Source organism: Mycosarcoma maydis, chromosome 9, assembly GCF_000328475.2.
Source record: "Mycosarcoma maydis chromosome 9, whole genome shotgun sequence".
Taxonomy (NCBI): domain Eukaryota; kingdom Fungi; phylum Basidiomycota; class Ustilaginomycetes; order Ustilaginales; genus Mycosarcoma; species Mycosarcoma maydis.
This window is the reverse complement of record NC_026486.1, coordinates 464384-492157: the sequence shown is the minus strand read 5'-3', so window position 1 is coordinate 492157 and position 27774 is coordinate 464384. Positions and strand designations below refer to the sequence as shown.

Sequence of the window (27774 nt, the reverse complement as noted above, 5' to 3'; positions counted from 1 at the left end):
AAGCGAATTTAGCAGCGGATGGTGTTCAGTGGTTCGCTTGCTTCACCCACGCTGATTGTGCAAGTGGGCCGGCTGCGGGCCAGACAAGGCCGACAATCACCATTCGCAATCGATGTGGGTCTTCTTCCGTATACCAGCTTTGATTCAATGAAACCGGCCGTGCACTGCCTCGACTCCCCAGCTACATGTGGTGGTTTCAAGGATCCGCAGGGATCTTGAAAGGTCTTGTTGCGCGAGATAGCCATGCAAGTGTATATATGTAGCCCAGGCCATGGCCCACCGATAGGCCCTTTGCTCACAGAGGAAGCTCATCCATAAGCGTAGCATACCTTCTCACGACACGCCGCTCCTGCATCCATCCCCAAGCCTGGATAGGACTTGCTACCGTTACCCCCAAACACACCTCAACACACACGATCCCGACTACCGTCCGGAAAGTAGAGCAGAATGCATCTCACAAAGCCATTCGCCGCTCTCGCAGGCATTGTGCTACTATCCCTCTCTTCCGTGTCGGCTGCCATCGTCACAGATGCATCCAAAATTTCGAACAACAAATACGACTACATCATTGTCGGAGGTGGCCTTGCGGGACTCACTGTTGCTAACCGACTATCCGCTAACTCTGCGGTAAAGGTTCTCGTCATCGAAGCTGGTAACGACGAACGTGCCAACCCTGATGTCTACAACGTCGACAACTACGGCAAAGCGTTCGGCAATGACTTGACGTTCAAATTCAACACCGTTCCGCAAGTGGGCGGTCGCACGAAAGCCCCCTTGGGTGGCCGTACTCTCGGTGGCAGCACAAGCATCAACGGAGCTGCATGGAATCGTGCTTCTCGCGCCCAATACGACGCACTTGGAGCGCTGATCAACTCTGCCGATGCAGGCTGGAACTGGAATGGGCTGTTGGGTTATATGAAGAAGAGTGAAAACTTTGTCGCGCCCAACCAAGACCAGAGAAATCTCGGTGCGAAATGGGACCCTAGCGTTCACGGTACCAGCGGACCGCTCGAGATCGGCTTTACCCAGATCCGCAACAACAACCGCAGGAGCACAACCAACGTCGGTGGCGCCTCACAACAGTGGAAACGTATGTTTACCGGTCCTCAGCAACCCGCTTTCATCAAAGCGGTCGGCGAAACGCTCGGCGTGCAACAGGTCGATGATCAATGTTCCGGTCAGGCCAACTCGGTCGCCTTTACGCCCAACTCGATCGGCGTCAATGGTCAGCGAACCTCTGCTGCTTCTGCCTACTATACGCCCGTGCAGAACAGGGACAACCTCACTATCCTCACCGGTACCATGGCGAAGAATTTGCTCTGGGACGCAGCAACATCCAGCAACTTGCTTCGCAGTTCCGGAGTGGTGGTGCAGCAAGGCCGTAACGGCAATCAGATTCGATTGGTAGCCAACAAAGAAGTCATCCTGGCTGCCGGCGCGCTCAATACTCCCGTCTTGCTGCAGCGCTCGGGCGTAGGTGCCAAAACCGACCTCAACTCAATCGGTGTCGATCAGAGGATCGAGCTTGCCGGTGTAGGCAAGAACTTGCAGGATCAGACCATGACGACGATCGGCTCGCGTGCCAATGTCAACTACGCCGGTGGGGGACCTTCAGCCACTATTGCGATGCCCAACATTCAACAGATCATGTCCAACTCGACCGCCGTTCGCAGCTACATCACATCCAACCTTGACGGCTGGGCCAACCAGCTTCTGTCACAAGGACATGTTGCATCCAAGGAAGGTGTGTTGGCACAGTGGCGTTCGGCCATCTCGTTGATCTTTGATCAAAAGGCACCAGTCGTGGAGCTGTTCTTCGATACTGGCTTCCCAGCCAACTCGTATGGAATCGACATTTGGACTCTCCTTCCCTTCTCACGTGGCTCGATCCGAGCTACCTCGCAGAACCCATACGATGGCGCCCGAATCGACCCCAACTACTTTGGCCTTCCCATCGACATGGATATGCAAGTGGCCTCGCTACGAGCTTCTCGTCGAGTGCTGCAGAACAGCAACCTCAGATCTCTCACCTACAATGGCGAAACCACGCCTGGATTCTCGCTCATTCCAGACGGACCCAATTCGGGCAGATACAGCAGGTGGCGCGATTGGATCCTCGGCACCCTGCCAAATGGCGGAAGCGGATTTGCGGCGGTCAGCCACCAACTGGGAACCGCCGCCATGGGAAGCAGATCCCTGGGCGCCGTGGTGGATGCCAAGTTCAAGGTGTACGGCACTTCCAACGTACGAGTGGTAGATGCGAGCGTGTTGCCAGTACAGATCTCGGCCCACCTAAGCTCAACGCTCTACGGTGTTGCCGAGAAGGCGGCCGACACCATTCTCGCCAGGTGAAGAACTCTGGATCATGACATGTGAGCCTTTTCACCCTTTTACATATACCCTCGTGCTTGAATCACGAATATCTCCAAAATGCAGTGGCATCCAGCAACAACGCAACTCGTCCGTGAACGAAAATCCCTACCAATCTTGCATGTGAATCGGTGGCACCATCGTAAATCTTGAGCTGGGACAAAACGACGGTCAGCAGGGCACAGCAGGGCAACCGAAATGCGTCTCATTGCGTTGGCCAGCCCACTATTGAGTTACACGACGATGAAAGCTTGTCTGCCTCCGACTCGATGAGAATCAAGATGGCGTCAGTCATGCTACCGAAACGATCTGACAGCTTTCGAAACTTGTACCATTATATGTGTTATAGGTCGCAGGAGAAAAATATCAAATACCTCCCAGTTAGTACAATGGTTAGTATAGGGCACTCTCAGTTACCGATCCGACGATCTCAACTGAACTGCTCAGATCAGGGTTCGATTCCCTGGCCGGGAACTCTTTTTTTTCAATTCGTAATTTTTTTTGTTTCGACCATCATCTGATCGGACAGAGGCTGCTGGACTCGATCCGTAATTGTGATCTTTACACAGGTGAGCGGCTCATTGTTCGTTAGTGACAGCGAATCCATCTTTTGTAGCGAGCTTGAGGCAGAGCTGACAGCTTGTACTCAAGCACGCAGCGCTTGTGTTGAAAGACTGTTCGATGATGATGGCACATGGCTCTACAAGTACAGTGGAAAAGTTGCAGCGTCCGACACAGGCGCAATCAATCGTAAGGGTTTACAGGCTGCGACTGGTACCCGTTCATGGCCATCGCGACACCAGGCCCACCGTAGTCGATCATACCGTTGCCCATGGGCCCGACACCGCCGGCACCGGGTTGATCGTCCAGCATGCTAAGTTCTTGCACGATCTGCGCCACTCTGTACTCCAACAATCCCAGCCCTGTCTCTACGATCTCGGCTGGGTGCATGCTTCCGCTGGCTTCGACATCAAAGTAGAACTTGCTGGCTTTCTTGTTGTAGTCGAACGGCGCGCCTTCCTGCGGCGGTTCCTCGCATTCGGCGTTGGGTCCTTCGGGCCATTCTTGCTTAGCATCGAATTCGTACCAGTAGGTGGTGTGGCGGAGCGCGTTGTGCGGATCGTACTCGAAACCAACCGCTGAACAGGGCGACCATTTTGCATGCTCTTTGGCGAATCCCTTTCGTGCGATGCACCGAATATCGAGTTCTTGCCCCTTGGACATCTTGACCAGCATGATCGGAGCGATGGAACCATCGTGTCCGACGGGACGTCCGAAATCCGGATGTTTGGGCGCAGCGGGTTCGGCCATTGCATCGTCATCGTAAATCGTTGCGTTTTCGATCGTGTCCGAACGTATCAAGTCTCGAGAAGTCACCTCGAGATTACCGCGTGTCGTGCAGCGCGCGCGCAGTGTGAGTTCGACTGAGCATCGATCGCAACCGTCTTCACATGCGCAATCCTACGACATGGAAAGAACCAGGATTAAAAAAAAAACATCAACTTTTGTCATCAGCGCACTGCTAAAGATCAGCTCGACTTCAGAAGAGAGCAAGATAGAGACACGCACCCTGTGATCCACCAGCGCCTTGGCGCAGTCCATGCTAAGCAACGGAACCATACCGAGTCGATGCGCCAACATCTCATCTGGCAGCACAGTGGTATTGTTCCTGATCTCCACCATATCGATCGCTACCGTTGGAATGTCGGCAATCATGATCCTTCGCAGCGAATTGGCAAACGAGAGATCGACATTCTCGAGTATGAAATTCGCGTGGTCTCGGTCGAGTTGTCGCACCGTGATTTTGGGCCGCGACGACGTCGCGTCGTACCTTCCATTCATTGAAGGGATAGTGCGATGCTGCCTGTACTCGTCTGTGTTGTCTCTACCTGGATCGAAGGATGCAGCAGCGCTACGTGAATTTGCTTCGCAGTGAATGCGTCACCTAGCCCCCCAACACGGTCTGATCAGTCCTTGGCGAGACGGTCGTGGATGTTTCGGTGCGTCTGACGAACAGACTATCCCATACGTTTCGATAATGGTCGTCAGCCACGCGAATATGCGACTTATAACGGAGAGCAGAGACGAGGACGAGAACGAGAACGATGACGATGACGACGACGAGGGCGAAGAGAAGCAAGATGGATCGAGGTATCAAGTGAGATCTTCTTACGTCTGCAAGTTGGCAGCGCAAGTCCGACCCTGCCGTGGAGGAAGCGATCACGTGCGCGGTCGTGGGAAATCAACAACACCTGTGTTTAAGGGTCTAACATTTATTTTTTTCGCACGTCGTTAACGCTCTGTGGTTGGTGACTCACGATTCACGATTTGAGTTTGTGCCTCCACGAACTGCAAAATTACCTTCACGACTCTAGGCAACAACGCATTCACGATTTGTGATTGTGACTTTTATCAAGAACGAAACGACCTGCTATCACACATTGGAGACGCATGAAGCGTGAGAATCAGATGCATTGTCATTTAGAAGCCGGGACTGTTCCAAATCCTAAAGTCGCCACCTACAGCCTTCTGACCACCTTTGGTTGTCGCTGCCTCTTCTCTCTGATGGTGCGCTTGCTGCTGTGGCTTCTGTGGCTGGTGTGGACGGTGCAAGAACTGCATCGCAGGGGGCCGGTCCGACTGGCTCTGCTGAAACTCCGAATTGCGCTCGTAGGCAAGCACCTTTTCCTTCAACTGCTTGCGTTCGGCTTCCTCCTTCAATTGCTTGGTGCGCGTGTTGATAGCGATCGGTGCAGTGGCCGGAACGTGCACTTCGTGCGTCACTTGTTTGGACCCTTTCTTGGAGAGCAGTGCAAATTTCATGTGCGATTGATTAGCGTTCTCTGCACCCTGTTCAGAGAGCTTTCGCCTGAGCGGCAGACCGATCTCGGAGAGACCTGACGGATTGCTGTTGTGACTGTGACCGTGGCCGCCCGCGTTGACGGATGGGAGGGCAGTGCGAGAGATGAGGTTAGCGCGTTGAGTGCTGGCGCTCGCATTGTTAGCTTGCACAGATGTGAAGCCAGAAGATCCACGCTCAGTCATCATCTTGGCAAGTTCGCGGTCGAACTCGTCATCGACTTCCTTGCGAATCGCCAGCTCTTCGTCGATTCGGTGGCGACTGAGCTCGTCTTGCTCGTCGTCGGAGTCTTGGCCACCCGAACCACTTGACGAGTGAGAATTGCTCGACGAATCCGAAGATGAAGACGAACCGTTCGAAATCGATGACGACGCCGATGTTGTCGTATCATTAGACGAATCGTCGTTGCTGGATGCGTAGTTGGCTCCATGCCTCGCTTTGCGTTGTTTGTTGCCAGCCTCGCCATCCTGCTCGCTACGTTTAGTACCTGTCCCTCTTTCGTCCGAGCTGCCTTCCTCGCTTGCCTCCTCGGCTTCCGTCTGAGCCGTCTTGAGCCGATTGGCGGCCATGACTTCTTCCAGTGCTTCCGCTGCTTCGGCAAACACCTTTTTCCACTTCCATTCTGGTCGCAATGTCTCTAGCGTCTCCGTCAACATAAAGTCGACATCCATCGGAAGAGGCTGGTGCTTGCACAAAACATAAACGTTCAAAAACACCAAAAAGTCGTCTAGCTTCTTGCGCAGCGATCCGCGATCAAAGCACGCACCACACGTATCGAGCAGCGTGCAGATCAATCGGATCCTGAAATAATCATCAGGAGCATCGAGCGGCGCGACCTGTCCAGGCCACGGCCGTCCGTTAGGATGCCCAAAAGTAGCCAGCGACCAAAGCTGTTCAAACACGACGGCGCCATTGATGAGGCGATAATTATAGAGCTCGCCTAAATAGCATGTGGTCGCGACGCGGCGTTGATTGTGTTTGAAAATGTTCTCCTCCATACCGGTACGAATGTTTTCGAGCACTTGGTCGATCACCTCAACGGAAAACGCAGGATGAAAGCAGTCCAGCTCGTAGACAAGAATGGCGAGGAGGTGGATGTTGGAAAATCGGATACGCCAGGCGCGAGTAAAGGCATCCTTCAACCAACCGTGCACGGCCGCGTCGTCCCAAGGAAGCTTGCGAAGTTGTACGAGAACAGCATCGATTGTCTTCTTTTGCAGCACGTGGTAGACGAGATGGCGAATGTAGAGCTCGATCGGCTGACGCAACTTGGGCTCGATCGCCTTGCGCTCTGGCGGATTGCACTGATAGTAAGCATTGTTGAGAAGGAGAAGTTGACGCTGATCGAGATTGGCAGCGGCTCGTTTGCGACGGAGCAATTCGAGCATCCTTCTCATGTCTGCCGAAGTCTCTTCGGTGCGCAAGAGATATCTCCCACAGCCCTCGAGCAACGAAGCTAACACTTCAATGTTCGAGCCAGAAAAATCGTCGAGGCAGGTTTTGATGCAGTGAAAAATGGCGTGGACGGAGGTTAGTTTGAACTTGGTGAGCTCCGAGATGAAGCGAGCATTCCTAATACGATTTTCTGTGAGATCGGCGTTCTTCTTACGTTGCAGATTGCGAAATTCGTGCTCGACAGCCGCAGTGAGGTCCTCTCCAACATCGGGCATGTATCGAGAGAGGACGGCTGCCAAACGCGCATAGTAGGGAGCTAGATCGATTCGGTTGTGTGGAAGTGAAGCAAGGTGTCTGACCAGCTTATGTCGAGCAGGCTTGGTGGCGATGAAGGAAAAGTCAACAGCAGCGCTGTCGATCATGCTGCGGTTGGTCATCTTGGACAACCTGGCCATGAGAGTCGCCAACTGCGCGGCCGGTCCAGCCTTTAGGCCTTTCTCCGACGGCCCCGCGTCAATTTGTGGCGAGCTGGAGGCTGTGATGGATTCAGCTGCGTCCGTGTCGACGGCGGCCTCTTTTGCATCGTCAGCCTTCACCCCGTTATTCTCTGCTTGCGTTCCGATCCCGGTGGTCTGCGCCAAGATTGAGGGTGGAATGACATCGCCAAGATCCATGATATCCTGGTAGAACTTTTGCGAGTCCTGATCCTCCCATGGACTTTGATCCGTGACAAATTCTTCATCAGCACGATCGAAGGCAGATTTTGAGTCCAGATTGACACCGAGTCCTACGGAATTGCTACTGGCTTCAGAGGAATCGAGCTTGGGCATAGGTACACCAAGCAATTCGGACAGTATACATCCCCACTCGCGAATACGCTCGAAGCTCTTTGTCATGCGTTCGTACCTCTGCTGTCGATCTTCGAAAATCTGGCCGGAACGGATGTAGGCTTCATGGTTCCTGCGGTCGTGATCCTGTAATCGTCGGTGCTCTTTCACAATTCGATTTACTAAAGTTCGAAAGTAGGTCTCGATCAATTCGCGGAACTTGGTCTGCCATGCGGGGGACACCAGAGGCGCGCTGGACGGGTCGATCGCTTGGATCTGGTCTACATTTACGGCATCGCCAAGAGTGAGAGTCGAATTGAGCGTATCTGACAGGCCAGAAGCGGCGTCTTGTGTATCCAGAGGAGCAAGGAATGATTGACCGAGACCTTTGAGGATAGCAATAAGAAGCGGCGCATTTGAGTGCTCCCTGTCTGTGGCCAATAGATGTTTGAGCACATCAAACAACCAAGGCGCTCCGGTACTTTCAGAAGAATGACCAACGGCCTTAACCAGAGCCAGTTCTCCGACCGCGCGAAGAAGATGTCTCTGACGCGCAACTCTAGCAGCTTCGTCCCTTTCCTTTTGCTCCGCTGTTGCATCCTGGTAAAGAGTCTTGCTGGGTGGAGCCAGGGAGAGCTCGAGTGCATTGGTGAGCGGTGAGCTGAACGCTTTGCCACCAAAGCGTACGTGAAAAGCCGAAAGAATCTCGGCTGCAGCAAAGCAGTCCTTGGCCGTCAGGCATCTAGATAATCCTTCCGGGACCGCCTGAATGAGTTCCTGCAGGTACTTTTCGAGATTGAGCAGAGGCAGGTCTTTTAGCAGTGCATCGCGCGCATCCTGTCCGATGCTCTGTTTGACACGTTTAACGAAAGCCGTGTTCTTTTTGATGCTGGAGTCGAGTGCCTTGGTAATCGATACTGGGCCCGAGCTCCAGACCTGTTGGTTTCCAGCACAGAGCTGCTGCCGCTTCTTCTCGCGCTCTTTGTAAATTGCCTGCGTCTGAGACCCATCCTTGATAGATGTTGGTACAGGATATGAGATCGATGACGGGGGATCCGACGGCACCGCCACTGCGCCAGCACTACTACAGCTAGCGGAAGCTGCCATGAGTCACTACTACTTTACTTTTTGGAGGAAGAAGCTACGGCCGTGGCACATGCATGGATGCCGATCCTCGGTCGAAGAAAGCAGCTTTGTGTATCGAAATGCTCCACTTGCGTTTACAACCTGAACGTGGTGTGCAAAGGATACAGCCTACAGCAGCTTGATGTAATGTCTGTTGTGAGTGTATTTTGTGCTAAAGTGACGGGCTGGAGATTGTGGTAGTCGTGATGGTGGGCTGAGTCGTTGGGAAAGACAACACAAAAGCTCCTCCAATCGTGTGAATCTTGGAATCATCCAGACTTCCCAACTGAGGCGCCGTGGACACCCACCCGAAGTCCGAGACGTGAGACCTGCGCTTCAGGGTCCAGTTTCGTCGATCTCACATCTTTATTCTGTATGCCGTTCACTCTAACATGGATTCCAATCACGAATCGTGAATCGTGAATTTTGCATGTCCGTCAGCGTGTTGCGTGTTGGCATCGGACGTCCATCCTCGTGCCTCGTGCCTCTTCCGTCGCTCACCATGTCAAGCCTCTCTGTGGACCGCTCGTGCACGTGTGACAGCAGTCGATGTGTCATTCACGATTCGTGATTCACGATTGTTTCATTTTTGAATTTTATTTTTTCGATTCGCAAACTCAGTCGGATCAAGCTTGAAGCTTAGCCGGCTGCGTTACGCTGCATAGGAAGAACTCGAGCCCTATCAACCGGCAAAAAGGTCCAACTCAGTCACCGGAAACCAAAGCAAGGCCCGTCAGTTTGAGGTTTGGCTTTGTCTGGAGTATGCGACTCTGCTAGGCATTGGGAAACTTTTCGAACCTTTCTATCTCCGGGTTCGAATGTGTTTGGTCATTTTGCGGGGTTAGGATTGAGAGACTGGATGCGGTGGTCCGTGGAGTTAATCCACTTCAGTGTAGCCAAGTCGTGGCTGGTTTCTCTTGAAACTCATAAAGGCTCGTTTGCATCCATTCCGCGCTCATCTCTGCATCCTATTCACCATTCTCCTTCCACTCGTTCTGAAAATGTCGTTCGCCATTCCATCCCAGCAGACGCAGATCGTGTTGCGCGAGCGTCCCACTGCCGCCATCAAGGATTCTCTCGGCGAAAACGACTCGACTTACGAGAAGCGAACTGTTCCCGTTCCACAAGAATCCGAGCTCAAGGATGGCGAGGTCCTGGTACGAGTAGAGTACGTCTCGCTCGACCCTGCGATGCGCGGTTGGCTGCGTGATGCCCGATCGTATTTGCCACCAGTTCAGATCGGTGAAGTGATGCGCGCCGGTGGTGTTGGTGTGATTGTAGCTTCCAAGTTCCCTGGCCTGAGCAAGGGCGACCAGATCAGCGGTACGCTCGGCTGGCAGCAGTACGCTCGTGTCCCCGGAAAGAGCGTCGAAAAGCGAAGCATTCGTGAAGGCAGCTCTCTGCTTGACTACCTCGGCCCGCTCGGTTCGTCCGGTCAGACTGCATACTGGGGTATCTTCGACGTTGCAGCTATCAAGAAAGATGATGTCGTCGTCGTCACGGGTGCTGCTGGATCGGTTGGCAGCGTCGCTGTTCAACTGGCCAAGCTCAAGGGCTGCAAAGTGATCGCCGTCGCAGGTGCAGACGACAAGTGCCAATGGCTCAAAGATTCTCTCGGTGCCGACGAGGCTCTCAACTACAAAGACCCCAACTTCAAGAAAACCTATCGCGAGATTGTCACCAAGAAGTACGGCTACATCGACGCTATCTTTGAAAACGTCGGGGGTGATATTCTCGACATGTCATTGCTTTGCATGAAGCCTCATGCTCGTATCGCACTGTGCGGTGCCATTTCCGATTACAACAACCCGAAACCGAACGGCCTGAAGAACTACCAGACCATCATCGCTATGCGCATCAAGTTGCAAGGCTTTATCGTCTTCGATTACGCTAAGCGCTACAGCGAGGCGGAAGACGACATGGCCAAGTGGATGAAGGAGGGTAAGCTCGCTAGGAAATTCCACGTCGTGGGTGAAGAGCTGGACGCCAAAGCGAGAGAACATGGCAAGAGTCTCGAGCAATGCCCTAAGGCGCTCAACGACCTGTTTGCCGGTAAAAACGTCGGCAAGATGGTTGTCAAAGTCGCTCCTTAACAAGCATGAGCAGCTTGGAACATGTACAGTACTCTTACTCTCAGCGCAATTGTAATGTCAACTTGCACAATGATACAGTCGTGGCTCTGAAGGACGTATCGGCGGATGCACACACGCATTGTAATTCTCACCTGCTATGACCATACAACAAGTGAGACACAAGTTCGAAACGAATGGTTCGACCATCAAGTATGTTGAGTCAAGCTCTCAAGCCAAGCTGTGTGCTGAACTGCGACTGCCTATGTAAGCACGGATATACTGTATTGACGATTGTAATGCTTCCACTCTCAACAACGAACATTGAACGAAAAGAAGATTTGAAAGTTGGGCGCATAAAGGGGAATAAAACACTCACGACTATTCGTGATTCACGATTGTCATCGATGACGCACGAACCGTGACGAGAATCGAAGCCATGCGAGTTCACGTTGCAGAGCGACGGGCTTACTCGCCACTTCCAGCGCTGGAAACAGGACTCAAGATGGTCGACTTTGTCTTTCTCGGCGATCTGGACGCATCCCAAGCTCGGTTTCCACCGCTCCCACCGCTTCCTCCTAAGTTGGCCATGCTGCGTTTGCTTCTGAGCGGGCTAGCACTTGCACCGCTCGGGCTTAACAGCAGATTTGGGCGACTTGAGTTCTTGCGAACCTTCTTGGAGGGGCTCCCTGGAGTGGCGCCTATTGTCGAGCTTGGGCTATCATCTTCGTCGTCAGACGCTGCCATTCCTGTGACCCCGGTGACATTGGACATGGTTCGAGTACGGACGGAACTGGCGTCGTCGTCGAAATCGTCGTCTTCGCCCGAGGACGCACCGAATCCGCGCAACGGTACTTTGTAACTTCCACTGGGAGCGACAGCCGAGCAGATCTCGTCGGCATCGTTCAAGCCGTAGTTGACGAACGAGAGCTGCGTGAAACCTCCACTGCCGGATCCGGAGGCGAGCGCCGAGGGCGTCGGCGACTTGGATTTGCCTGGCGAGCTGTTGGATCGCGATGAGACGTTGCTCTGGTGAGAAATGGTTCGAGCTCGTGTAGGCGATGCCGAGGTGGTGAGTTCGAGCGTAAAACCTCCAGCAAGCCCAAAGGTACTGGTCTTACCCTTCAAACCGCCACCACCTGAGGCGGATGAGCTCGAGCTTGACGATGTCGATCCTGCACTGCCGCTGCCGGCAAGCGTGGATGACGAGGCGACAGTGTTGATCCTTCGGTTCGAAGCGATCTTTCGCAGTCCCGGTGCCGTGGTCTTGGCGGGCAAAGATGGCAACCCCGCCGCACCACCGCCTAATGGACTTCGGAGATGGGGTGTCGACTTGGTCTTGGCTGGCGACCGAGGAGGGCTCAATGGCGCAGAGAGCGTGCTGGGTGCTTTTCTCGTCGTCACTTGGCCTGAGCTGCTTCCGGCCTGCTTGATGGCTGCAGTCTGCATCTGGAGAAACTGTAGTTGCTGCTGCTGCTGCTGTAACTGACGCATTCGATTCTGCTGTATCGCCAGATGCTCGCGTGATGCATCCGCCGGCGCTGATCGAGGCGTGCTAGCAGCTGGTGGCATCAAGGCTATCTCTGAACTGGTCATCAGCTTCGACGGCTCCAGCGTCGCCAGCATCGCCTGCTGCTGTGACTGTTGTTGCGTCGGTTGCGATTGCTGCTGATTGAATGGATTTTGCAGTTGCATCGGGTTGGCGGCAATCTGCGAGGCCAAGGAAGGACTCGACTCGGCTCGATTCAAGCCAAGGTGACTCGCCCTTCTCGGCGCCAGCATGATCTGGTCACTGACGAGGTGTCCAAACCCATTGAGCGTCAGACTTGGACCGTGCATGCCGCCGCTTCGTTCACTTCCCACACTTGCACCGCTGATGCTGTTGTGTCTTGGTGGTGGATAGACCGATGTGTAGCCGGACATGTCTTGCGAGCCGACGTTGGCTGGCCCCGCATATAGGGTGGTGTCGTGCTGGTGGAGAAATTGTGGGGTGAAGACACCTTGTTGTTGTTGTTGTTGTTGTTGTTGTTGCTGCTGCTGGTGCTGTTGCTGCTGTTGCTGTTGTTGAACCAGGTGGAGGTTGGAGAACTGGTTCTGGATCGAAGGTGCGAAGTTGGCCGAGTCGGCAGATAATGGCATGCCGGGCAGTCGTGGGTCGAAACTGGTAGCAGAATAGCCTTGCATTTGAACGCCAAGGTAGTTCTGCATGTGAGGATGGTAGGCAGCATTGGCCATGCTGCCGGGGCCGGGCTGCAGCGGATGCTGCGGTGTGACGGGAGTAGGCAATCCAGTTGAGCCTACGCTGAGCTTTCGCGGAGAGTTGCCTTCCATGCCGTACATCAGGGCTGCTTGTACCGCCTTGGCTGCCCGTTCGCTCGCTTCTTGGCCAGCAAATTGCTGTGATGGAGTGACAAAGTCCTGATACACGCCTAATCGTGCCGCCTGCTGTGCAACATGAATCTTGTGGAGTTGCGCAAGCCTTCGTCGCTGATCCTCGGTCATCTGTTCTGGGTCTACGGTCGAATCCGTCGGGTGGTTGACGGTAACGGTGCGGCCGGGAGCGACCTCGATAGTTTGATCGCCTGCATCTACGGCGGGAACCGCAACGGGCGAAGGTGCATGAAGCTCGCGCTGCACAGCACGACGTTGGAAGAGGGCCGAGGACTGGGCCACGCTGGGATTACCTGCCAGCTCTGTGATGAGCGGCAAGCCATCCTTGTCGAGGCCGCCTTCGTTTCCATGCACAACAGAATCATGAGCAGGCGTGTTGACCGCACTCGACTGAGGTCCGAGGTCCAGACCGAGAGCATTCGCTTCTGGAATGCGTTCTTGCGGAAATCCTGCATCGATGAGAAAGTCGTTGATCAGGTGTTGCGTTCCAGCCGCTTCGAGTACCGGGTCATCTCGTTGCAAGAGAGGGGCAGAGATGGCAGATCGGAGCGTTCGAGTCGGTGCCCCCAGCAATCCGACACTCTTGCTGCTGGTCGTCGGCGCGGTGGTATCGAGAGTCTGGAAGCCGCCAGAGTTGGTTGCACCAGGTGATGCCATGATATCCGATTGATCGATTTGGACAAAGAAGTCGAGCGCAGTGGGACCCCTGCGGGCAGCCTTGGTTGTGATGGGCTGTGTTTGTCCGTACCAGATGCCTTCAGGAGAGTCTACATCAGATTCGAGTCCGCCCACCACTTCAGGGCCGTGGTTCCAGCCGGGAAGATTAATTGTGTCGCCCATGTACGGACTGCTGGCGTTGGAGTTGGACAAGCTGTCGTTGAAGAAGTCATCAACATGTAGTGTCTCGGTGAAGGTATTTTTGAGGCCTGTGATTGCGGCCAAGAAAGGGCAAATGGGATTGGATGTCAGCGGTAGGCGCTCTAATAAAGGTTGTCGTACTGCCACGAAAAGCTTACCAATGGACTGCTCTGCAAGGCTGGAGAGATATTCATCTGCGTTGTTGAGGCCCAAGATCTTGGACTCTGTTGTGTCTGGCCAGATGAGCGTGGGTGGAGAGACCATGTCAAAACCGTCGGTTAGGCTGGAGTAGCTGTTCTGTCGGTGAATCGACTCCTGTGCGGTCAATAACGTGGGTCCTTTGGGCGTGTTGTCACGAGAAGAGTTGAGCCAGTCAGAGACGCTGTCGGACGCAACGAGATTGTTGTGAGAGTTGTGTCGGCTGCCGAGCGACATTCCCGTGGAAGCAGTCACACTGCTCGCCATAGTGATGGTAGCCGGGCGAGGGAAGCTGTACGCCTCCCTTTTCGTGTCTGTCTGGACGATGAAGAGGCGCGGATTGTTAGCGCGTGGAAGATCACGAGTACTAGGTAGAAATGTGCGAGTCGTCCGACAAAAACTTGCTGACTAGCCCAAATGTTGTGGATGAAGCGTCAGGCTAAGTGAAGCTCTTTGTGTTAGATAGCGGGCTGAAGTGTGATTAAAAGAGTAGATGATGGTTGTGGTGGAAGAAGCTGCGGTGATGGTGAGTGTTGTTATTCTGATGGTGTGAAGAGTGTAGGAGGTGCGGTCGTCCAGATCAGGGAGGGCTGCGTGTCGTCGGGTCAAGGTGAAAAGAGAAAGGTAGGGGTGAAAGAAAAGGACAGCTGAAAGGAGACAGGTAGGATGGGCGTGGAAAAGTGTCAAAGCCAGTCTGAGCGAGCAAAGTTTGAGGCGAGAAAAGTGAGACTTTACCGCAGAACCCGAACCACGAGAAAGGATGTGAGGAGGGACAGGTGGGGCGAGGAAAGTCAAGCGCTTTGGCTGGGCGGAAAGAGGAGGTGAGTGGGAAAGCGGAACGGCAAAAACAGAGGCAGTGTCAATCACGAAGGGCAACGCGGGAAGAGAAGTTACAAGACCAAAACGCCTCGCTGGGTCATGCGATGACTGAGTTTCGAGCCGAGCTCTTTACTGTGTGTTACTCACTGAGCGCAGTCGCTATCAAACTCAGACACAGCTAAGGGCGGCTGTTTGGCCGAGCTCACCGTGGCTCATAGGCGAAGCCAAGAGATACGTGATAGGATGACAGCTCTTGTCCTCAGTCACCAGCCCGCAGAGAAAGACGAGAGGAAGGGTCCGAGCAGGAGCACATAACCCGGTCGGAGCGGAGAGTATGTGGTCTCTTGGACCCTCGACGTCAAATCGATCTCGCGATGACAATCACGAATCACTGTCGCCATCGCCAGGAATTTCATGATCGAGCAGACAGGACACTCACGATTCTGTTGTGTTGCAAAACAAGGTTGACGTAGGCGACAAAGAAGTGTTCCAAGCTGAGTCTGAACGTCGGAATTGAAATAGGGCCCAGATCTGCATTGCAGCTAGAGTTGAGTGTGCAGTGCAGTGCAGTGCAGAACAGAGCAGTATTCGTGATTGTGCAGGGCAGCTGCTCACGGTAACTGTTCACTTTGGCTGTCCAGAAATACAGTATATCTGTAAGCGAGCAGAGGATCGACTGTTGTTCAACCAGACGAACACGCAACCGGCAGGTTTATGTTAATAACGTATTTGGAGGTTTTCTATTTATTCATTTTTGCTTTTATTTTGGGAGAATCACGAATCGGGCATTCAATCGTGTGCACGCTTGTGACTAGCGCGTCAGCTAAGTTAACTTAACGTTAAGTTGACTAGTCAAAAGCTCATTTCACCTCGAATTGATCAAAAGCAATAACGAATCCACCCCCACAAAACATCGAACGCAGATGCAAGGATTGGCTCTCGTCTTGGTTTTCTCCATCACTTTCGAGCCAAGAAGGGCTGAAGTCGATTCGATGAGACCACCAACTTCGGAGCGGGAAGCATTGTGCTGCGAAATAATGTAGCGCCACTTGTTTCTGCACCACGTTCGTTTCACCTTAATTCCCAGAGCGTCATCCCATCTGAAACAGACGTCTACAACAAGTACTTCTATTGCGACGCCCTTTTCCAGTTCATCTGCACCGCATTGTTGCAAGGACGGAGTCCCAATCCATACCGGAACGCCGCCTCTCAAGCCTCCTGAACCAATCGTCGAGCGGAAACATCCTTGCAGCTTTGCGAACGGTTTCTCATTTAGAGGGTGTGATTTGTTTTTGGCTTTGAGATTCGAGAAAACGGGCTTGATTCCCCAGTCCGAAGCGCGACTCGCTGCAAACAACGAAAAGTAAGGAGACATGGTCTCCAACAACACTGCGCCCTCTGCCATTGAACAAGCGATCAAATTGTGAAAGGCAGCCAGGCGGCTAGTGTGCAAGTCAGCAAAGTTTGAGCCCATATCCGAGTCAGGGCCACCTCACAACCAATGATTGTCTCGCCTAGATGGTCTTTCTCCGCGAAGTAGAAACGTGTGCACGCGGCTAAATATACACGCTCCTTCGAAACCGAATAGTGTTCAGACTTTCGAACAACAGAGGGCGTAGTCATCAAGCATATCAAGCTGAATCGTGGATGCAGGAACTCGAAGCCCAACAAGTCGTGAGCGTTGCAATCTTCAGAAGGCCTCCAGGCTGTGCTATTCCGTCGGTTCTGTGCTGGGCTCCTGACGCGTGCCATACTCGTCCCCGATGCGTGCAGTCGCTACGTCAGGAGCTTTCATACACGGCATTTGAGCAACAAGACAATGAAAGCAGCCAGACAAGGTTTGTAATAGCTGCAGACTTCTGCCATTCATTATGCTGAAGAGCGCGTTCCAGAACTCTAGGTGACCAGAAAGCTTGTTGAAGCCGCACTGCATGCACTATACAAGCCCAACGGAGCGGTGTTCCAATCACATCAACAAGAGCTTGAGCGTCGCTCGGCTACAAGTGCTACCGAGCATCGTAGGATCAAACGATGATCTACATCATAGTGACATGCAAACCCATCCGAGTTGATGGAGCACAGTTGATGGAGCACAATGGAAAAGGGCAACCGAGGTTTCGGGCAGTCTGTGACGTGAGAAAAACACGTTGGACGTGTTTGGTCAAGTATTTTCCAATACGAAAATAGATTCTACGTGCTACGTTGATGCAGCTCGGGGTCAAATTTGTAATGTCAATTGTCTGCTGGTTGGTATTTCAGCCCGAACTTGGACTCGCTTCTAGGTTTGACAGCTGCAGCGTTGAGCCGTGAGCAACAACAACGCAATCCAAATCCGCAATACGTTATCAGCCTGGAAAGCTTTCTGCTTCTATCAAGGGGATCTTGAGCCTTACTCGGCCTTCTTTCAATCAAGCAGAATTTGATAGCAATGCTACTCTGTTGTTGTTCGAACCAAAACACAAGGGCGCAGTTGTTTTCGGTGTTTGGCACGCGAGCACCTCTCGTAGCATGAACTCTGTCAGCGAACGAGAGAATTGACGTTGTTACAGATACACCCGATACTTTCAACACTATCTATCTTGCATGCAGCTTCACCTTCCTCAAACTTGGGCTGAAAATGTCTGGAAGCTCCGCCGTACCTTCAGCCAAGCTACTAGCCGCCTTTCTTGCACTCTTTACTCCTCCATGCGTCGTCTGGAACAAAAGGTATGTCAGCGGGGAACGCCCCGCGAGGACCGGCTAGACTCGGTCTCCCGAGAAAAACAGAAGACTCAATTGGGAATAGCAGCTCGAATCTCGGGGAACGCTTGAACCTCGGAAGCCGCTGCTACTCTGCGAGCGATGCTCGTTCATTGGCCGATAAGACGCTTGTTCGAGACCACTCAATTTTTCGATCACCACTAACTTGTTACTTCGGCGTTTGGCTTGGCCAAGGGGAGACTGAAGCTCGTTTGCGAATCCTGAACCGAATGTAGGACAAGTGTCTCGCAAAGACTCTCTTGATGTTGCGTCAAAGGTCATATCCATGGGCGGAGGTGCTGAAGGTATGATTTATATTGGACCATACCGCGTCAGGTGTTTCAGCCCCGAGAGGGAATTTGTTCCAGCTACAACCCCTGTCTTGCAAAGTGTAAGAACTCAGCTGTTGCGCTTCAAATTCACAGAATCACAGAATCACGAATCTGATTCACGAATGCGAGGGTTTTCACCGGTGAAAATGCCATAGACCTGTATCGATCGGGAAAGAAGGAAGGAAGAAAAATCAAGATTTGGAAAGATTCACGATTTACTCACGATATATTTGGATATTTTGTCAACTACAATACGCACGTGGCAACGCGCAACACGCACAAGGCAAATTTTAGTCAGATGTGAGATTATGAAAAGATAGCGACATCTGGTAGAAAAACGCGAAGATCGGTTCCGAGCTCAGGCGGGCATATTCGAGACGTGAACTTCGCTGTGGTACCTTTCTTTCCCTCACCTCTATACTGATCGTGACAAGGACGCGACACATAGTAACGTAATCGCATCGGTCTACGCAGCGGACCAGCACCAAACTCGCATCGACACTCGTTCAGCTCAAAACAAGTACTCGCAAAAATGGCGTCGATCTTCTCGCCTTTCCGCAACACATACCGATACCTTGTACGTGCTTTCCTCTCATGAATGGCGCATCATCGACCAACACTACCGCTTGACACTGCTATAACGTCGAGTGCTGCCGCCGCCGAGAGCAAGTTGGAACCTGTGGAGCTTCGACTACTGACGCCCTACCTTACCTGTCTCGTTTTGCAATCCTCGTTTGGGGATCGACGATCACACAGCAATATGCAGCACACGAACACCCAGTAGTGTTCTTCTCAATCGTCATCGGATCTGTCGGCCCGCTGGCTGTGGTGACGGTACCCCCCATTCGTAAAGCGTACGGCTGGAAGCCTGCTGACAAGGTGCCCACCTCGTATCCTCGTAAGTCTCCTCGTTTTCATCGTCTCTCCAGACCCTTCTTAGCAGCACTTTCTTACTTGTCGATTTTGGCTCGATTCACAACGAAGCAGTCCCGGCTCGTGCACGAGAACAGATCACCGCATACGACGATGAAGAATAGACACCTCTACATGGCTTGATAGCACAGCGCAATACAGTGGCAGCGATTGCCAGTTTCAGATTGACTCCATTCGTCGGTGGCTTGTGTGTGTCGAGGTACAAAGATGCACTGTAAGCCGTGCTCATTTTGGCAAGATGCAAATGCCAGTGAAAGCCAGATCGAAAGGGATACTTGTACAAGCATCTCAACTCGGCAATTGGCAAAAGACAGTGAGCTCCGTCTTGTGCTCTGCACATCAGCGCTAACAGTACAGATCCCCACAGCATCGCACACAATTGCGCCGCTAAGACGCCGCGGAGCTGCCAAAGCTCGGTCGCCTCTGGACGAGAGTCGTGTGAACTGAGAGCACTTTTTTGAAGCTCAGCACAGACATGCAACATCGTTCGAAAAGAGGCATTCGTGATTCACATTCACGAGATTACATCGATGGTAAGTTCTGGCCTCACTACAAATCCGCCGTCCGGACCAAGCGCTTATCCCAAGGACCCGGATCGCTCTTTCTACATCCCTGCTCGTCCCTACACTCGCACTCGCCACCCAAGTCTTTCGGCCAATCCTCCTTGCGCACATACTCAAAGACCGCCTCTTTGTACTCGGCGCCCGCGATGTCGATCTTTTCCACCGTCGCTGTTGGCAACCAACCTTTGACCCAACTCCAAATGGTACTAAACATGTACGGCGCATTGATGATCTGAACCCGCCCGGACAACTCGGGGAAGTTGTTATCTAGAATACTCAACAATTGCTGAAGTTGTCCCTTCATCGACCAGAACGTGCTCAGTCCAAGACCGGCTAGGTTGATCACCATCATGTTGTCGTCGACCCATCGACCGCTTGCGATGGTGCAAGGTTCGTATCGATGTCGCACTGCAAGCTCGAGTGTCACGGCAAACTTCTGAATCACTCGTTCCGGTGTCGTCTTGCGAAACACCTCGGTGCAATTCATCGAGCCAAGATCTTGGATGAAGATCGGCCGTCCCAACTTATCGGTCTTATGAAAGTACATGCACCAGCCGTGTGCAGCGACCGCATCGCGTTCGTCGAAAGAAAATTCCCGAACGAGTCGGTCCAAGTCGATCTCCTTTTTCCACGCTTCCGCTTTCAGGTACATGGCCCGTGCTGCTTGAACGTTGAAGCTACGTGCTCGAAGGAAGCGTAGCAGTTGCGTTTCTTGGTACGAAGGAGGTTCCGATTCAGGATCATGAAGTGCTCCGTCACTCTTCAGTGCCTGAGTGAGCTCGTGGAGCGCTTGCGTTTGAGTGGGCGTCAGATTGCCTGGATGTCCCGGAAGAGCTCGAGCATTGGGGCTCCTGAGAATACACTGCAGCGGCGAATCATCGAGAATGTCGTCCTTGGGGGGTGCACTGAACACGTCTCGCTCACCAGTCTCCGTAAAGCTGCCTCTGCGAGAGATGGGCGCTGAGGATGCATGATTTGACAACGTTGGTGGGTCTCCTGTGTTTGCTCCAACTGCTCCTTTTTGAAGATCCAATCTCTCGATTCGCTGCGAGCTATCTTGGAGCGGCGTCACTGAGGGCGAAGTAGCACCGGCAGAGAGCGAGCCAGAGACATTCTTGCCAGCTGAGCGTGTGAAGGACGCAAATCTCTTTCGGAGGGATAGAGGTGATGAACTGTCGGTAGGCGCGGACGGTCCTTTTTGGGGCGTGGTTTCTGATGCATCGGCGGCAGCGCTGCGGCTTGCAGCCCAGGTTGCGTTGCGGTTCAAAGGAGGAGTAACGGGCTCTGATGACCCAGATGAGGTGGAAGACTCCATCGAAGGCGGCATCATTTGGTGAGAGCAGCGCGATGTTGCAGGTGCGGTCTCACCAAGATCCTTGCAATCGTGGATGTGATGCTGTCAAGCTTGAGTCGGGCTTGTCAGAGCAGTGTGTCCAAGCACAATCACGAATAGTCAAGTTCCGGTATGTAACAGTCACAGAGTGAGTAATGTCGCGTGACGTGGACTCACGAGGCATGGAGACGTGAGAAATCTCACGTCTGCTTGCTCAGTCAGGCTTGTTAAACTGCGGCACGAGTCGACAAGGTGGAGGTACCGAATCACGAATCACGAATGTATCCAGAACCCAGGACTAAGCAGAGGCGAGTCTTCAGTACCGTCTCGATCTTCTGAATGGCGCGATTGGCAGCTGACTTTCCTGTACGTAACTTTGAGCGTGGTAGAGATGGTTGATGTAGAGAAAGGAGGTATGGGAACAGAATGTCGAGCATTGGGCTCAGTCAAAGAAGGAGAGTGCATCAGGGGCTGAGCCCACAGTGACTGTCACAGCTTGGTGCTTCACAGCTCGCGTCGACAAATTCACGAATCGTGAATCTCTCCGTCTTCCTGCAGCAATGTGCAGCTCACGACTCTCGGCCCGCTGTTGGCCGACGGCATTCGTGATTCTATTCGTGATTTGACGGTCGACAATCCCGACTCTGTGAATCACTCACGACTGTGCACGAGTCTGGTCGCCTTGTGCTGCCGATTCTTATTCTGTGATTCAGATTCACGATTCGTGATTCGCGATTGTTGACTTTTTCTAGGCACGCAATTCACCTCTCTGACTTGACTGGTTCTGCTGCCCAGATTTTTGAGCTTCCATTCCCAAGCTTTGATGGTTAACTCACGACTTACCGGCTCAGAACATCCGATCCTGGATGCGCACCATCCAATCACGAATCAGGGTCGACACTCATCATCCTTGCCATATTGGAACGTATCAACCACAGACAGGGCGCGTCCATCGTAAACTTGGCGGAGAACCTTACCATGCATATCTACATTTCTTTCAGAGTATATATAGAGAAGGATACAGAAAAGGAAGCGCGATACAGTCGCATCTATCATTTAACCAACGCTCATCTCCTCGGTCCCTTCATAGACAGTCTCGACTCTGTTGGACGTCCAAAAGGATGTCAACGTTGGAAGCCAGAATGTTGCAACATGTTTATGCACGATGATGCAGAACCATAGCAAGCAAAGCCATGCGCAGGTACAGACCGTATTTGACCTGTCGCCACCAAGCGGCACGAGGGTCGTACTCGAGATCATCGGCCAGTTCGTTGTTCTTAGGCAATGGATGCAGAACAATCGTAGTCGGCTTGCACTTGGACAAAGTGGCGTTGTCAACAATGTAGGTATCCTTGACCGCTTCGTACGATGCCATGTCCGGGAAGCGCTCCTTCTGCACACGCGTGACGTAGAGCACATCGGTGCGAGCCAAGATGTCGTCGGTGAGCACGCTTGACTCGTACTGCTTGATTCCCTTGCGTGCCACAGCCTGCTTGACGTCTTCGGGCATCTTGAGCGACTCTGGGCTGACATAATTCACAGTAACACCGTACAGGCACAGCAGCTGCACTAGACTGTGCACCGTGCGGCCGTACTTGAGATCACCCACCATGGTGATCGTGAGTCCGGCCACAGTACCCATTTCTTCTCGGATGGCAAACGTGTCGAGCAGCGCCTGGGTAGGGTGCTCGATCGACGACTCGCCTCCCGAGATCACGGGGACTGCAGAGTGCTTAGCAGCCAAGTGAACGCTGCCAGCCGCAGGGTGGCGCATTACAACAGCGTCGGCGTAGCAGCCGAGAGTGCGGATCGTGTCGGGAATTGACTCGCCCTTCTGCACCGAAGACTTGTCGGGCTGAACCTTGACCACTTGACCGCCCAGACGGAGCATGGCAGCCTCAAACGAGCACGAGGTACGCGTCGACTCCTCGTAGAAGAGCGTCGCAAGCACACGTCCGCGCAGCAGATCAACAGAGCCCTGTCGCTCCACCATGACGCGCATCTCGGTAGCCACCGAGAAAAGAGCGTGCAGGTCATCACGCGAGAAGTTCTTGACAGAGAGAATATGTCGTCGCGCAAACGTGGGGTGGTACAGCACCGAGCCAATCGAAGGCGCCGGGGGAGCAATCGTGAGGGCCGTCGAATCGTTAGCGAAGGCAGCCATCAAGCTGCCGCTGCCGCTGCCGCTGCGAGGGTGAGCTGGCTCGGAAGAGCCAAGCACAGGCGACTTGAGACCCAGCGACAGTGGAGGAGGCGACATGGGAGCATCCTGAGCTGAAACCACACTAGAGCCAGTAGCGGCGGTAACGGCAGAGAACGACACACGTCGGCCGGTCGACTTGGCTTGCTTGGCGACCTTAGCGATGCTGCTGACGTTGCTGCCCAGTGTCGAGTCCGAAAGCACCTCACCGTCGACAAACACGGTCTTGCCCTTGAACGTCACACGGTTGATCGAGCCCACCGTGGCGCGCGACTCGAGAGGAGACCAGTAATCGCGGCGCACAAATGCGGTAGGCCGGTCAATCTCGATCTCGACCTGTGTGTTTGCCTGTGCCTGAACACCAAAGATCTCCATGGGCTTGGTGTACAGCCTCAGAAGAATGTCGTCTAGCGTGAGTCGGTGCTCGTTGACTGCATCGAGCAGCAACAAGAGCGTCTCCTCGATACCCGACTGAGGCGCAGCCACCTCGCCAATTTCCTTGGCAAGCTGATAGGGGGTACTGCCGATCGAGAACATGTCAATATCGTCGAGTTTCTCCCACAGCGCCTTCTGGTCATCCGCCGAGGGCAGACAGGTGGCCTGAGGATACATCTCGGTGGTAAAGAAGAGCGCGTAGACCGCAACGTCGCACGTCACCTGCAGACCCTTGGCCTTGGCTAGCGCAATGAGGTGGATGTCGTCGCGCGAAAGCACGTTGGTGACATGGATCGAGCGGTTGTTGAGGCTGGCCAGCAAGAGCACCGAGGCGAGATCGGTATTGCGGGCGTCAGTTACAATGGGACGTTCCGCTGGCCACGAAGCAAAGTGCGAAGCGATAGCAGCTGCCTTGCTGACGTTCGAACCGAGACCGTTGAATGAGACGAGCAGCGAGCGTGCACTGTCAGCGAGCTGATCAATCGACTCGTGGTTGTCAGCAGTGGCAGAAACGCCGAGCGAAACATCGCAGTGGGCGCCGCCGGCAATCTTGCTCTCGGCATTGGCGAGCGAAGCAGCGTCGATAATACTCGATGAAACACCGGCAGGCATCACCTGGACCGTGGTGAAACCACCAGCGATCGAAGCACGGGTGACGGCGGCAAGTTCGTCTGCGCTCACCTTGCCATCAGCGATGCTGGGTACAAACGCGTTGACGTTAATGAGACCGGGCAGGGTAAAAGCAGTATGGCTCGTCTTGAAGTCGACAGGCGAAATGTCGAAGTTCGAGTTTGCCTTGCGGTGGCGGGCAAGCGCCTCGACAAAGAGCTTGGCATTCTTGACATTGGTGATGAGCGGGATGGATCGGTCGATCGCCAGCCGACGAGCTCGGTAACCCATCGAGGTGAACGACACAGGACGACGGTATTTGTTCTTGCTTGGCAGGGAGATGAAGAGCGACGAAAGGCCCTGGGTAAGGTGGGTAAGCAGCGAGTAGGATGCCTTGGCCGTGTCCTCGAACTTGGACTCATCGTCTTCGGGCAGTGCCTCGAGGTGGACGACGGGGATACCCTGCTCCGAGTAGAAGTCAGCCGAACCCGACGAACCGTAGAGCGTAAACCCGAGCTGGTGGAGCGTACGGACAGCAGGCAGCAGCTCCTGCTTTTCGCTGTACGAACCAATGCTGAGCAAGACATTCTTGGTAGGGAGGCGGATGCCCGAAGCGATCATGGCCTTGAGGTAGGCTTCGTACTTGTCGCGACCGAAACAGGCCACTTCACCGGTTGAAGCCATCTCGACACCGAGAATTGGGTCAGCGCCAGCGAGACGGCTGAAACTGAATTGGGGCACCTTGACACCGACGTAGTTGCGCGGCAGATCAACCTTGGGGTAAGCCTCGACGGGAAGGTCCAGCATCAGGTCGGTAGCCATCTGGATGGCGTCGACGCCTGTGACCTTACTGACGAAGGGGAACGATCGTGAAGCACGAACGTTACACTCGATGACCTTGATGTCATTGTTCTTGGCGATGAACTGGATGTTCATAGGACCGGTGATGTGGAGCGAAGCAGCGATCTTGGCAGTGGCAACCTCAATGCGGCGGACCGTCTCGGGGTCCAAGTCCTGCGGAGGCAAGATGAGCGTGGCGTCACCAGAGTGAACACCAGCATTCTCGACGTGTTCGGAAATGTAGTGCATCATCAGTCGGCCATCCTTGGCGACGGCATCCATCTCGATCTCCTTGGCGCCCTCGAGATACTTGGTGATGACGACGGGATGCTCGCGGTTGATAGCCGAGGCCTGGGACAAGTAGCTGTTGAGGTCCTCAGGCGAATAAACGACGTTCATGGCGGCACCACTGAGAACGTACGAGGGACGTACCAACACGGGGTAGCCGAAGCGGGCACAGGCCGACTGGGCCTCCTCGAAGCTGGTCAGCTCCTTCCACATGGGTTGGTCGACGCCGATCTTGTCGAGCATACGCGAAAACTTGTATCGGTTCTCGGCCATGTCAATCATCTCGGGCGAAGTACCGAGCACTTTGACGTTCTGGCGGTAGAGCGGCAGCGCAATGTTGTTGGGCGTCTGACCACCCATCGACATGATAACACCAGCCGACTGCTCCGTATCGTAAATGTCGAGCACGGTCTCGAGTGAGATGTTTTCAAAGTAGAGGCGATCTGCCTCGTCGTAGTCAGTCGAGACAGTCTCGGGGTTGTAGTTGACCATGATCGTCTTGAAACCGCGCTGTCGGAGGGTTCGGATGGCACGAACAGCACACCAGTCGAATTCGACCGAGGAACCGATACGATAGACACCAGAACCAAGCACCATAACACCCTTGTCACCGAAGCTGATGTCATGCTCGACAGCGTTGTAGGTTGTGTATAGGTAGTTGGTGTAAGCGGGGAACTCGGCGGCGACCGTGTCGATCTGCTTGACGAAGGGCATAATGGCATGCTCCTGACGCATCTTGCGAACGGCAAGCTCAGTCGAGTTGAGCGCCTTGGCGAGCTGCTTATCCGAGAAACCGAGCTGCTTGGCCTGGCGAAGCATAGCAGGTGGGAAGTCGGCAGCGTTGTGGGTGGCAAACACCTTGCTGGCGTTCATGATGCGCATAAGCTTGCTAAGGAACCATCGGTCGATGTTGCTCAATTGGTGAATCTTGTCGACCGAGTAGCCCTTTGCCATGGCGTTAGCGATGGCAAACATGCGCCTGTCGGTGGGATTGGCGAGCTCCTCATCAATGTCCTCGTCGTCGACAATGTCGTTCTGGCTGAAACCGTCGTGCGCGTAGTCGACGGATCGAATCGCCTTCTGGATCGACTCTTCAAAGGTTCGACCAATGCTCATAACTTCACCGACACTCTTCATGGACGAGCCAAGCTTGCTGCTGACACGCACAAACTTGCGCAAGTCCCAACGAGGGAATTTGGTGACGACGTAGTCGAGCGAGGGCTCAAAGCAGGCACTCGTCTCGCGCGTCACGCTGTTGCGAATCTCGTTGAGGGGGATGTTGAGACCGAGCTTGGCAGCAATGAAGGCGAGGGGGTAACCGGTGGCCTTGGAAGCGAGCGCCGACGATCGTGAGAGACGGGCGTTAACCTCGATGATGCAGTACTCGCGCTTGTGCGGGTTGAGAGCGTATTGGATGTTGCACTCTCCAACGACGCCGAGGTGACGGATCACATTGACGGCGGTGGTTCGGAGCATGTTGTAGTCGTCATCGCTGAGCGTCTGCGAGGGAGCAATGACGATCGAGTCACCCGTGTGGACACCAAGAGGGTCAAAGTTTTCCATGTTACAGACGGTGATGCAGTTGTTGCGGCAATCACGAACTACTTCGTACTCGACTTCCTTCCAACCTTTCATCGACTTTTCGACGAGGACCTGAGGCGAGTTGGCAAAGGCAGCGGCGCAGAGCTTGCGGAGCTCGTCAACGTTGTTGGCGAAACCTGAGCCGAGACCGCCAAGAGCGAAAGCAGCACGCACAATGACGGGGAAGCCGATGGACTGAGCAGCTTCAAGAGCCTCGTCCCAGTTGTTAGCGGCGGCCGAGGGAGCGCACTTCTCGCCGATCTCCTCCATGGCTCTGGCGAAGAGGTCGCGATCCTCGGTAGTGATGATGGTCTCGATGGGAGTACCGAGAACGCGAACACCGAGTTTGGGCAGGTGGTCCTTGATCTTGATACCGACATTGAGCGCCGTCTGACCACCAAAGGTGCAGTAGATACCATCAGGACGCTCATGCTCAATGACCTTGAGCACAAACTCGGGGGTGACGGGCAGGAAGTATACCTTATCGGCGAGACCCGACGAGGTCTGGATGGTGGCGATGTTGGGATTGATGAGAACCGTGTAGATGCCTTCCTCTTTGAGCGCCTTGATGGCCTGCGAGCCCGAGTAGTCAAACTCACCGGCCTGACCAATGCTAAGACCACCGGATCCGAGGACGAGCACCTTGCGCACGCGAACACGGGGAGTGGCAGCAGCATTGTCGGCGAGAAGACCACCGGTGAATCCGACGGGAGGCAAGATGGTGGCAGGGGTGGCACCCGGAGCGGCCTTGACGGCAGCGCAATCGACGACACTGCGAATGAAGACGTCAAAGAGGAACTCGGTGTCACGAGGACCAGGGGTGCTCTCTGGGTGGAACTGGACACTGAAGAAGGGTCCCTCGGTGCAGTAGATGCCCTCATTGGTGTCATCGTTGGCGTTGGAGAAGAGAGGCTTCCAGCCGGCGGGGAGGGTGTCTGCGTTGACGGCGTAACCGTGATTCTGAAAGGGTATGTAGCAGCGGCCACTGATCTGGTCGGTACAGGGGAAT

The 27774-nt window shown here is 53.9% G+C and overlaps 9 protein-coding genes and 1 non-coding gene across 10 annotated transcripts in view; 4 read left to right on the top strand and 6 right to left on the bottom strand.

The window, feature by feature from the left end:
• Window positions 1-447: 447 nt before the first annotated feature.
• On the top strand, window positions 448-2352 carry UMAG_03551 (uncharacterized protein; the record flags this gene model as incomplete). The annotated part of the gene is made up of 1 exon (XM_011391685.1): window positions 448-2352. The coding sequence occupies one exon, from the start codon at window positions 448-450 to the stop codon at window positions 2350-2352; it is 1905 nt and encodes a 634-aa protein (XP_011389987.1).
• Window positions 2353-2745: 393 nt separating this feature from the next.
• On the top strand, window positions 2746-2844 carry UMAG_16064. The gene is made up of 2 exons: window positions 2746-2782; window positions 2810-2844. It is a non-coding gene; the product is annotated as a tRNA-Glu (tRNA).
• A 270-nt stretch (window positions 2845-3114) lies between these two features.
• UMAG_03550 (DNA-directed RNA polymerase II core subunit RPB3) lies at window positions 3115-4212 on the bottom strand (the record flags this gene model as incomplete). The annotated part of the gene is made up of 2 exons (XM_011391684.1): window positions 3115-3831; window positions 3940-4212. The coding sequence occupies 2 exons, from the start codon at window positions 4210-4212 to the stop codon at window positions 3115-3117; spliced, it is 990 nt and encodes a 329-aa protein (XP_011389986.1).
• A 639-nt stretch (window positions 4213-4851) lies between these two features.
• On the bottom strand, window positions 4852-8559 carry UMAG_03549 (uncharacterized protein; the record flags this gene model as incomplete). Its single annotated transcript, XM_011391683.1, has 1 exon — window positions 4852-8559. The coding sequence occupies one exon, from the start codon at window positions 8557-8559 to the stop codon at window positions 4852-4854; it is 3708 nt and encodes a 1235-aa protein (XP_011389985.1).
• A 1019-nt stretch (window positions 8560-9578) lies between these two features.
• UMAG_03548 (uncharacterized protein) lies at window positions 9579-10670 on the top strand (the record flags this gene model as incomplete). The annotated part of the gene is made up of 1 exon (XM_011391682.1): window positions 9579-10670. One exon carries the CDS (start codon window positions 9579-9581, stop codon window positions 10668-10670), a length of 1092 nt encoding a protein of 363 aa, XP_011389984.1.
• A 444-nt stretch (window positions 10671-11114) lies between these two features.
• Window positions 11115-14360, bottom strand: UMAG_03547 (uncharacterized protein; the record flags this gene model as incomplete). The annotated part of the gene is made up of 2 exons (XM_011391681.1): window positions 11115-13963; window positions 14054-14360. The coding sequence occupies 2 exons, from the start codon at window positions 14358-14360 to the stop codon at window positions 11115-11117; spliced, it is 3156 nt and encodes a 1051-aa protein (XP_011389983.1).
• Window positions 14361-15777: 1417 nt separating this feature from the next.
• On the bottom strand, window positions 15778-16287 carry UMAG_03546 (uncharacterized protein; the record flags this gene model as incomplete). The annotated part of the gene is made up of 1 exon (XM_011391680.1): window positions 15778-16287. One exon carries the CDS (start codon window positions 16285-16287, stop codon window positions 15778-15780), a length of 510 nt encoding a protein of 169 aa, XP_011389982.1.
• A 2228-nt stretch (window positions 16288-18515) lies between these two features.
• Window positions 18516-19020, top strand: UMAG_11731 (uncharacterized protein; the record flags this gene model as incomplete). The annotated part of the gene is made up of 3 exons (XM_011391808.1): window positions 18516-18560; window positions 18740-18881; window positions 18971-19020. The coding sequence occupies 3 exons, from the start codon at window positions 18516-18518 to the stop codon at window positions 19018-19020; spliced, it is 237 nt and encodes a 78-aa protein (XP_011390110.1).
• Window positions 19021-19465: 445 nt separating this feature from the next.
• UMAG_03544 (uncharacterized protein) lies at window positions 19466-20806 on the bottom strand (the record flags this gene model as incomplete). The annotated part of the gene is made up of 1 exon (XM_011391679.1): window positions 19466-20806. One exon carries the CDS (start codon window positions 20804-20806, stop codon window positions 19466-19468), a length of 1341 nt encoding a protein of 446 aa, XP_011389981.1.
• Window positions 20807-21968: 1162 nt separating this feature from the next.
• UMAG_15005 (putative bifunctional carbamoylphosphate synthetase/aspartate transcarbamylase) overlaps window positions 21969-27774 on the bottom strand; it is a gene marked incomplete at both ends in the record, with an annotated part of 7010 nt that continues 1204 nt past the window's right edge. Inside the window, one exon of the mRNA XM_011391823.1 lies at window positions 21969-27773. Within this exon, the coding sequence (XP_011390125.1) occupies window positions 21969-27773 (5805 nt within the window). The remainder of the gene's footprint in view (window position 27774) is intronic.